The 11,900-nt window shown below is 36.6% G+C and overlaps 1 protein-coding gene across 1 annotated transcript; it reads right to left on the reverse strand.

The window, feature by feature from the left end:
* Positions 1–7,595: 7,595 nt before the first annotated feature.
* LOC131524468 (extracellular calcium-sensing receptor-like) lies at positions 7,596–11,376 on the reverse strand. The gene is made up of 6 exons (XM_058751608.1): positions 11,156–11,376; positions 10,511–10,802; positions 9,490–10,317; positions 8,920–9,147; positions 8,642–8,765; positions 7,596–8,509 (listed from the first exon to the last, which is right to left on the reverse strand). Exons 1-6 carry the CDS (start codon positions 11,374–11,376, stop codon positions 7,596–7,598), a joined length of 2,607 nt encoding a protein of 868 aa, XP_058607591.1.
* Between the last annotated feature and the right edge of the window lie 524 nt (positions 11,377–11,900).

The following is an 11,900-nucleotide window of genomic DNA, read 5'->3' on the forward strand; positions in this document are numbered from 1 at the left end:
GGACTGTGTTCAGCTGACAGTCTCTCATCGGGCCCTGTTAGACTGCCCCTTCTAGTCTAATGCTGCCTACGGGTCGAGCTAAGAAGTGCTAACCTCACTGCAAGGGTTAGCTATAAGCCTACCGCTCCCAGTATTAGCTATGAGGGCCTGCCTCAGCCTGAAAGCTGAGAGCACCGCTACCGAGTTATTAGGCCTATCCTTGTCGCCTCCCTGATTAGTTGCCTCTATGGTGGGAGCCTGCTGTTCCCTGTTGGAAGACGTGATCCCCTTCTAAGCTGGATCCCATTCCTGATGACCCATCTGTGGTCAATCTACTTCTCTGAGCTTGGCAGTGCTGCCCTCACTGCGGTAGGGTCTTTTATGAGCTCCTATATATAAATATAAACATATATATATATATATATATATATATATATATATATATATATATATATAACCAATTCAGAAATGTTGGAATGTTTTTTAAATTTGAATAAAATGAAAACTAAAAGAATTTCAAATCACATGAGCCAATATTTTATTCAAAATAGAACATATATAACATAACAAATGTTTAAACTGAGAAATTTTACAATTTTATGCACAAAATTAGCTCATTTCAAATTTGATGCCTGCTACAGGTCTCAAAATATTTGGGACAGGGGCATGTTTACCATGGTGTAGCATCTAATCTTTTTTTCAAAACAGTTTGAAGATGTCTGGGCATTGAGGTTATGAGTTTCTGGAATTTTGGCGTTGGAATTTGGTCCCATTCTTACCTGATATAGGTTTTCAGCTGCTGAAGAGTTTGTGGTTGTCTTTGATGTATTTTTCGTATAATGATGCGCATAATGTTTTCTATAGGTGAAAGATCTGGACTGCAGGCAGGCCAGTTCAGCACCCAGACTCTTCTACTACAAAGCCATGCTGTTGTGATAGCTGCAGTATGTGATTTTGCATTGTCCTGCTGAAATACACAAGGCCTTCCCTGAAATAGATGTCTTTTGGAGGGGAGCATATGTTGCTTTCAGCATTCATAGTGCCTTCCAAAACATGCAAGCTGCCCATACCGTATGCACTTATGCACCCCCATACCAGAGATGCTGACTTTTGAACTGAATGCTGATAACACGCTGGAAGATCTCCCTCCTGTTTAGCCCGGAGGACACGGCGTCCGTGATTTCCAACAAGAATGTCAAATTTGGACTCGTCTGACCATAGAACACTCTTCCACTTTGAAACAGTCCATTTTAAATGAGCCATGGCCCACAGGACATGACAGCGCTTCTGGACCATGTTCACATATGGCTTCCTTTTTGCATGATAGAGCTTTAGTTGGCATCTGCAGATGGCACGGCAGATTTTGTTTACCGACAGTGGTTTCTGGAAGTATTCCTGGGCCCATATAGTAATGTCAATGACAAAATCATGCCGATGAGTGATGCAGTGTCGTCTGAAGGCCCAAAGACCACGGGCATCAAACAAAGGTATTTGGCCTTGTCCCTTACGCACAGAGATTTCTCCAGTTTCTCTGAATCTTTTGATGATGTTATGCACTGTAGATGATGAGATTTGCAAAGCCCTTGCAATTTCACATTGAGGAACGTTTTTAAAGTATTCCACAATCTTCCACAAGCTCATTTAGTGGATAAAAGTGTAACATTTCTCCGTTTAAACATTTGTTATGTTCTCTATGTTCTATTGTGAATAAAATATTGGCTCATGTGATTTGAAAGTCTTTTAGTTTTCATTTTATTCAAATTTAAAAAACGTCCCAACATTTCAGGAATTTGGGTTGTATAAACTTGCTAACCAAGACTTGTCATAGCACTTGCATATTATGGTTCTTTTGTTGGTTTTAATTGCTTCTATTAACAACATTTGTAATTCGCTTTGGATAAAAGCATCTGTATGGAGCGAATTTTGTGCCAATATTCAACAAACAAATCCAGCGTTTTGCAAATAAACATAATCTGCTTTGCAAAGAAAAACTCGACTTTCAAACAAACGCAAACTGTTTTGCAAATACAAAACTCTATTTGAGAGAAAATGCAGAGGTATGGACAAATATGTATTGTGTGTTACAACTGTGAGACTCATTTGCCTTTTTATGACGAAATGTGACTTGATTTTCTCACAAATACGTGCAGGCAGATTTTCTCATGTGTGCAAACAGATTTTCTCACAAATGAAATTCAAAAACAGCAGATGGCGCTGTTAGTCAATTTACGCTAGTCTCTCGAGACCCGAAACACCTCTTTACCTTTTCAGGGAATACAGCAGACCAACATGAGTGGGGAACAGGTGAGTTTCTGTCTTACTATATCTATAATTAACCATTTAGCCTAGGTGTTTTCACAAAGCGTCCCCACTACAATGTTAGTGAAATTAATGTAAAGTTGTTAACATGATCGATTAGTTCAAAAATCAGTAGTGACATGGCTAAACATTTAACTAGGCAGTCTTTCTCTATAAAAACTGATCCATTCTCTGTATCTCTTATCCTCTGTTGGATTGCGGGATATAGAATATATTGGCATATGTTGATACAATTGTTTAACATTCAAAACATTTCAGGGGTATAACAATATATTTTGAATGTTAAACAATATATTGTGTCACAATATATAGTAATTTTAAAATGCAAATGTATTATGGATAGCGACAATACTGTGTACCAAAAATGAAAGCTTAGACAATTTAATTTAGTATCAGATATAGTAATATCACCCAAGAGGTCATTAATTATTAACAAAAAAAAATGAAATACATTATTTAGTGCAATATCTAAAACTTTTAAAATGTTATAACACTGTGCAATCATTTGTGTCTAAAATAATTATGTAATTTTTTAGCTAAGCAAAACGATGAATATTCATCTTCTGGTGTCACTCTTGTCCTGTGAATTGGGGAGAAGGATCAAGTTCACGCTGATATAATACTAAATTCAGCATTTTAATAAACAGTGGTTTACCGGTAATGCAGAAGGATTTTAACAATGGAATGATTCAAAATAATCTTTGGGGTCCAAGACCATGGGTTTTGTCACGTTTTCATGATGACCACGAAAATAACTAAAAATACAGATACGAGTATTGCATAGTTTTAAACTGCAAAGGTTCTACTTTTATTTATGTATAGTCTTAATAACAACAGAACAATGTGCTTTTGTAAAATAAAGAAAACACAGGATGCGTTCTCTGCCGTCACTGGGAATTTTCTTCACTGGCACATTAATAAAACAGCCTGAATCTCAGTGAATATGTGCCTCATATGCATGATACATATATGTATAGAAAGCTTGACATGTCTACTTCTAAATAAACCAATTCAAATTGAAAACAAATATTCTCTGATTAGGCCTATATAATCTGTCTGAAAGTTTGGAGAGGTACCGTTTCTCCTGTAATGTGATCCCGCCTCACACTGAGCACTCTGTTCACATGTTAATGATCTGAGATCATCCAGGTAAACATGTAGATGCCCCTGAAAAATGGCATCAAAATGTCAAGCTTCATCATAGAATTCAGCCTACTTTCTTTTTCTGCGTGTTGGACGATGGCACGCTACACGGGTGAAGACACACTTTGGACAGCGAGGACTCTTCTCGGAGTGACTCGGATGACGAACGTTTGCATTTTGAAGAGTCACTAATATAATTCCTGACAGTAGCCTTCTATTCTTAACTTCATGAGTTAAAATGTTGCTCGACTATATATAAAAAGCTACATATTTTGAGTTGGACTTTTCCAAACAGTATTCAGAGTAAAATATTGGTTGAAATATGAAATATCTCCTTACAGGCCACTTTTAGTTTTAAATGTCGTACAAGGTGTGTGTATAAACTACTGTATGCTATATATAAACATAAATATGATAATAAACTATAAAGTGTGGTAACCATGTTTTTTTTTTTTTTTTTTTTTGCAGGTTACCATTTCTGTAATGGCAGCTTTTCTGCAAATACCATGGTATTTATTTAGTAATACCATGGTTAATTTTCGAAAGGGATATCGACATTTATATAGCTGAATCACAATAAAACTCATCTGAACTTAAACTAGTTTGATTATAGTATCCTATTTGTAATTAGTTTAGCCTATTCCTTTCAGTAGGTTGTCTATGTATAGTTTTATACTTGTTTAAACTTTTACTGCAGAGGTAGCCTACAACATTTCTCTTCACTGTAGGCTATGTCTCAACATATATAGCAGAATGACAATAAATCTTACTTGACCTAACGTAAAAATAAAATTAATTTTTGGTACACAGTTGTCGCTATCCAAAATATATCTGCATTTAGTATTACAATATATTGTGACAATTTATTGTTATACCCCTGCATTTTTTTGAATGTTGAACAATTGTATCAACATATGTAGCCAATACATTTTATATCCTGCGATCCAACAGAGGATAAGAGATACAGAGAATGGATCAGTTTTTATAGAGAAAGTCTGCCTAGTTAAATGTTTAGCCATGTCACTACTGATTTTTGAACTAATCAATCATGTTAACAACTTTACAGCACTAATTGTGAATTTCAATAACATTGTAGTTGGGACGCTTTGTGAAAACACCTAGGCTAAATGGTTAATTATAGATATAGTAAGACAGAAACTCACCTGTTCCCCACTCATGTTGGTCTGCTCTATTCCCTGAAAAGGTAAAGAGGTGTTTCGGGTCTCGAGAGACTAGCGTAAATTGACCAATAGCGCCATCTGCTGTTTTTGGATTGCATTTGTGAGAAAATCTGTTTGCACACATGTGAGAAAATCTGCCTGCACGCATTTGTGAGAAAATCAAGTCACATTTCGTCATAAAAAGGTAAATGAGTCTCACAGTTGTAACACACAATACATATTTGTCCATACCTCTGCATTTTCTCTCAAATAATTTTGTATTTACAAATCAGTTTGCGTTTGTTTGAAAGACCAGTTTTCTTTGCAAAGCAGATTGTGTTTATTTGCAAAACACTGGATTTGTTTGATGAAGATTGGCACAAAATTCGCTCCATACCATCTGCTAAATGACTAAATATAAATGTAAATGTTAACACGTAGTCACAGTTAATGAGTTCTGACGTAGCCAATAAATTATTGCTCCCCTCCCCCGGCGGTAATGGTGCGGACCATCTGCAAGCGCAAAACACAAAAAATGGAAAATCAAAATAATGATTTTCTTATCTTATTCAGATGCAACCTCCTAAACTTGTAGAATCGAAAATTAAACAGAGAGACAATTATCCATTTGTGAGGTATTTGAAGAAAAAAAGAAAGAAAAGAAAATTAAGCCAATTTTTACCTGGTTAATTTTGATGCTGCAGGGCAAAGAACTGAAAAATTGAACAACGAACAGTAACACAGACCCTCTAAGCAGAGAATCTCATTGTTAAACAATTAAAATGCACAATATTTACAGAGAATACAAGAAGCTCTTTGTCAATGATTCACTTGTTATTTTTCTTTCATTCTTCTCTCTTGTATCTTACCATCTGCTTGACCCTTTCCTGTTTAATCAACACTCCTGACGGTAGTCCTAAATTCATTCTACACATACACAGTTCCTCAGTTCCCCTTAATTCTTAGACATTATTTTCCTTTCTGCTGAATCAACATAAGAATTAGAGTAGCAGAGTTGAGCTCCAACCCTAATCAAATACAACGGCCTGTAATGTATATATGTCCAAGGAATTGATTTTGTTGCTAGGCTTTTGAAAAAAGTCTCTAAAGGGATGAGGAAGTCACTAAATCTAGTGACAAAATCACTAAATTGGCAACATTGACACACTGTCTACAATATAAGTTATTTACATTTCATTGGTCCTCTTGTTTTTGCATGTGTTCATAAATTATTTGTATGACAGCATGGCCGAAAATGATGACCGCACAATTTGGCATGTTTCCTTGCATTATTATCACATATAAAACAACTGACTCTAAGCAACTATGCAATATGCTTACAAAATCTTGAACCTTTTTTTTTTTTAATTAAAGGTGAAGATGTCAAATTTCCTAGGCCGGACATCACTTTTGGCCACTACTATATGGCAGTTTATTGACTTTCCAACTGACCGCCAAACCATATTGCAAAATTAAGCCACTTTTTTGAGGATTGTGGGCTTTCCTGGAGTTGTCGGAGCCACTGATGGAACTCATGTTCACATCATTGCTCCAACTGTAAACGAGGAGACATACCAATAGAAAATAAAGCATCAGTAATAATTTGTGATAATTTTGCACAATGCAAAGCATTTAAAAATATACATTCAAATATTAAAATATTTCAGTGTCTTAATTCTATTATTTTAATGTAGTTACATTAAATGATTGGTGTTGTGCTGCTGTGGCTCACTATTGGCTGATTCAGAGGTTCGAGGTCAGCCATTTTGTGTTGACATCATTGTAGTCCTTAGTTTACAACACTTAAGTGTCACCTCAGTCAACACTTAAGAATCAGTCTTAGATTTTACTGAAAGTTGCTATTAGCTTCTTTATAAAAGTCTCCTACTCTTAGAAATGTCCTACTTGTAACTAAGAATTTGTTTACTCTTAAGTCCAAGCTTAAGACTATTCTTAAGAGGAATTCTGAGAAGTTTTATACATACGGCCCCAGGACTCTTAGCTTAAAAGTGATTCAGGACCAATCTGAGAGCAACTCTGAACGAGCAAAAGACAAAAGTTTTTATCTTAGTGAGGAGGCGGGGCTGACCCCTTTGCTATGATACTGTCTTTTGAAGACTGTGATTGGTTGGTTGTCCAAGAAGTAAATAAAAGAGCGCTTTTAAGAATAGGTTCTTTTATAATTACAGGCATATTTTTTTCCGTTTTACCGTACTCTCTCTCTCTCTCTCTCTCTCTCTCTCACACACAAACACACACACACACACACATTTGAACATATTTTATAGGAAATAAACAGCGACATAATAAGGTTCTGAAAGTGCTGTACTTGTTTGTGTGATCACTTTGCTTATAGAAGAATTTTCTTAGAATTGTGTTACTAGAAGCAACTCTTAGCACTAAGATTTTTCATGAATATGAGCCCAGAGCTGTACACCCCTGCTCTACTGGAATGGTTTCTGTCCCGTAACCTCATGAAATGGCAAAGGGCCTTTCCCAATACCCATTACATTGTTGGGAGCTGATTATCGTATATAATTTTGTCCAGAATGAATGAATGAATGTATTTAATGATGTTAAGTTGTTATCTTGTACAGTTCAAAGCATTTCTCATAGGAATTTAGCATTTTAAATGAATCACATGGGAACCTTATTGATTTCTCTCTCTCTCTCTCTCTCTCTCTAATCAGTCTTCTCCTCAATCATTTATTAAATCAAGTGTAAAATACATTTGATAAACGTGGAGATATATGTATACTCAATATATTATGGACAAATTGTAAATGTAAGTGTTACAATTTTACAAGGATAAAGTATAAAGGATGTAATTGTATACAATATACATAAATAGTCTAATTTTAAAGCAAGTGAAAGAATAACTTGTATTTTAATAATAATAATGGTAATACTACAAAACAACAGGCATTTACATGTTTTACTTCTTTGTTTACAGTGGTGAACCCCAAAATGATTAGAGTACAGAATAATGTAAAACTATTTCGTTTGTGTTTCTCTACCCATGATGGCTTTTTTAGTGTTCCTTTCTGGATGTAAAAGAATGATGTAGCACTTAGGGGCAAATATGGCCACCAGTAACCCAAAACTAGAAGCTAGGATAGCAAATATCTCTACAGCCACTGCATATTTCCCTGGTGAGCTCACATATGCTGGAACAAACGCAATCCACACAGCACAGAAGATCAACATGCTAAAAGTGATAAACTTTGCTTCATTAAAATTATCTGGTAGATTTCTTGCCAGGAAGGCTAAAAGGAAGCTTACTGCTGCCAACAGTCCAATGTATCCCAGCAGCATAGAAAAACCAGCCACTGAGCCTATAGCACATTCATATACTATTTTAGATCGAGTATACTGGTTGTTTTTATGTGGTGTTGGAGAGGCAGTTGATAGCCAGACTGCACATATCACAACCTGGAGGGCTGTTAGGACCAGAACTGTGCATCTTTGTTGAGCTGCTCCAAACCATTTCATCGCACCTTTGCCTTCTGGCCGAGATGACTTGAATACAGCTATTACCACCATGGTCTTAACAAGGATGCTGGAGACGCACAGGACAAAGCTTATACCAAACACAGCATGTCTTAACTGACATGTCCACAACTGTGGCCGGCCAATGAACAGCAGCACACACAGGAAACACAGTTTAAGTGACAACAGAAGCAGAAAGCTGAGCTCTGAATTGTTGGCTCGTACTATGGGAGTGTTACGGTGATGAGCAAAGATAACCATTACAAGAGCACAGATGCAGGTGCCAAGCAGGGAAGCAGTAGTCAGAGAGATGCCCAGAGGATCCTCATAGGAAAGAAACTCTACTTCTTTAGGGACACACTGGTCCTTATCTGGATTGGACCAGAACTCATCTGGACATGCAGTACACTCAATTGCATCTGTAAGTAAAATAAATAGATAGATAAATAAAAAGATTTAAGTTTAGAAGAAAGTAAAAAAGTAGACAGTTATTAAATAAATTAGTTTCAAGTTTTATTCAGTTTCAATTTTGCCAACAATAATCTCCTCACCTGTTGTGTTAGAAATCTCTCCATCTCTGCATGGCAGGCAGTCAAAACAACAGACAGGCAGACCCTTCCTCCTGGCTTGTCTGGTGCCTGGGGGGCAGCTCTCACTGCACACAGACCGTGGGGGCTGTCAGCGGACAACATATGCTGTTATTTATTAGCACACAATGATAGAGTGAATGCTTAATATAGTGTAGTAGTTTCATTCTGAATGAATGTAACATGCCTTTAATATATACAGTATAAGAATAATAATTTAATAAATTACTGAACATGATTACTTTTTTAAACTGAACGTTCCAGTATAACGCATCCTCGTTCAGTGAAAGCACCTTCCCATTCCCTGCCCCTTCATTTACTACACCAACTGTGTAGACCTGTATTGATCCGTCAGAGTTTGGCTGCCAGTTCAATACGTCATAAATAGCCAGAGCATCTCCATTCTTATCAAATGACACATGATCCCCAAAGCCTGTGGTGAAGTTCACTTTCTGTAGGTAGTGAACCAGCTGTACAGTTTAGACAAAACACGTTTAAAAGTCAAACATGACAAATATGCGTTCACACATTGTCATTCATGCATGACTGCAATATTTTAATTTAAATTTTTAAAATTCTGTTATAAAAATGTGTGAATGACTGTTTCTTAAAAATTGAATAGTTATGCTTTCAAATGTTATCACATATAAATGTATCTTTTTTGATTACCAAAATATCAATAATATAATTGGGACAATATCAATTTAATTAAGATATCTGATATATGAGTCTATGTAGAGCACATATTTTGCTTTTCCATTTAGCTCTTCTATATGCCTGGATAGAATCTGCACTATACCTATGGGCCTTACCTGCCACGGATTTAGGTTGGTTATGTCGGCACATCTGTTCCCACTAAATGGTCCACTACCCTCCTCACACTGCATTAGGTCATGAAGTGCATGTGCCAGGGCATAAACTGCCTTATAGACATTATAAGCTGCTCTCAGCCCTGAGACATCAGTGTATGGTGTGTTTGTGGTGCTCAGATCCTCCTGTCCTGTACACACCTTTTTCAATTGCTCTCCATCTATCGCCGTACCCCCAGTTTTAAAACTGCACCTGAATATGTTTTCCCAGAAGATCTTCAACATATTATTTCTTGGATCATTGCTGGGACAAAGACGTAGCAAAAACTCTTGAAGTCCTTGGATCTCTCCACGTCTGATGGCAATGCCCAGTGTGCCCCCTAAAAAGGGCAGGAAACGTGAATTGTGAAACACAGGTGAGGTAGCCCATGCTTCACTTGCAATCCACTGTCTGCCTGTCAGGTTATGCAATACCACCTCATCCATCAAAGTCATCAGATAAGATGAAGTAGAAAAAACAACCACCACTCTAGCTGTAGAGGCCTGAATCACTCCTATTATACGCCGAATGTCTTTTGGGTTGTTATCATGGGGCAGGATTTCAGAAAAGGCAACACAACCTCCAAACAGCTGTGTTTCCTGCTTAAAGGACACAGAAGCATAGATGCCGTAGTCGTCATCACTGTAGAGGAGTCCAACCCAGGTCCATCCAAAATGCCTTAAGATCTGAACCATAGCCCGCACCTGGAAGGCATCACTGGGGATTGTTCTAAAGAAAGAGGGGTACTTTTTCCTGTCACTCAAACAGGAGCACGTGGCATAGTGACTAACCTAATTAGCAAAGATGTGGAGAGAGAAGGCATGAGACAGAAAAATGGAATTATGATCTACATACTCGTGGAGATGAGAAAAATGTGCTGGAAGAAATTGGTTCAGGATATATATGACTAAAAAGAACAAATGAAATTGAACAGTACAAAAATATGCATATAGTGCATTTTTACTTTTTTTCATCCCATCTTACTATAGGTACTCGAAACAGCCCCAGAACACTGGAAATTGCAATGGATGGAGTTGAACCTGGATCACCCACAATCCCAATCACTGGAGAAGGGCCAGTGCAGTTGAGGTTGGAAAATCTCTCTTCTGTTCCACTAACTAGGGATACGGCAGCACGGAATGCCATTCCTAGCATCACACAGTTGTCATAAAGATGGTAACCAAGAGTGACATTAGGCAGCAGATTTGGATTCTTATTGATCTCGTCTACAGCAAAAACCATGGTCTGTGCCTGCTGGAAGCTTTCCATATCAAATCTAAGGGAAAAAAATAAAAAATAAAACAATGTTTATAACATGATAGAGAAAAGATATTACATATAAAATAAGCATGAATACATTCCAAATATGAATGAGATCACTCATCAATCATGGAATCCTCCTATGGTACACATTTGGTTAAATATGAAGAGGTTTCAATACAGATTTTTTTGGTCAAGATAGCATCACATTGCATATCATTCAACAAAAATGGTCATATTTCTCTGTCATTTTTAAATTTTTTATTTATTGTTACTATTATTATTATTATTATTATTTATTTGTTTATTTATTTTAATCTGTCTCTTTCATATTTTATAGTTGAGAAGGCATTCTGGCTCCAGACTCACTTTTCACAGTATGGTGGTTCTGGCTCAGTTCTGAAGCTCAGCTCTGGGAACACAGTGAAAAAATGAACCTCAAACAGGCCTCCAAGTATAACGTCTCCATCCTGGTACATTCCATTTAACTTGAAGCGTCCCTGGAGCTGACAAGTACCTGATCTGTGGATTGAAGCTGCAGAGATGCATTTAAAAGACAGATACAGGCAGATGTTTACAGTGATCCACATCTCTCTCTTTCTGACCCACTCACACATTCTGGCTGCTAATTTATGATGACAGCTGTGTGGGGTGTTGCTTAAAAGAGCAGGAGGTGCTAAGTGGGCATCTCTGGAAATCATGATGTCACCTTCCCATTCTTTAATAATTTATTTTTGTAATGTATATTAAGGAATGGTAAAATTATTTAGGTGTTTACATTGTGGGTTGTTAGCTGAAAAACAAAACAAGTTTATTGTAGATATTTACAGTACATTTCAATGCTTATTTAGAGATACTGAGCTACAAAACTTGGAACTAAAAAAGGTATATATATATATTGTATATATATATATATATATATATATATATATATCAAACTAATAATCAAACTAAATGACTACCATATGCATATTTCGTGATGTCAAAAATAGGCAGTATGTTCCATTTGTTGTATTTTAAACTAATAAATACAAAGTTATGCCATAACTCAATACGACATAATTACATCATTATCACGTGGCACAGCTGATTGGTTCTCTCTTGTATTGGTTGC

The sequence above is a fragment of the Onychostoma macrolepis genome, chromosome 18 (assembly GCF_012432095.1).
Source record: "Onychostoma macrolepis isolate SWU-2019 chromosome 18, ASM1243209v1, whole genome shotgun sequence".
In the NCBI taxonomy this organism is placed as follows: domain Eukaryota; kingdom Metazoa; phylum Chordata; class Actinopteri; order Cypriniformes; family Cyprinidae; genus Onychostoma; species Onychostoma macrolepis.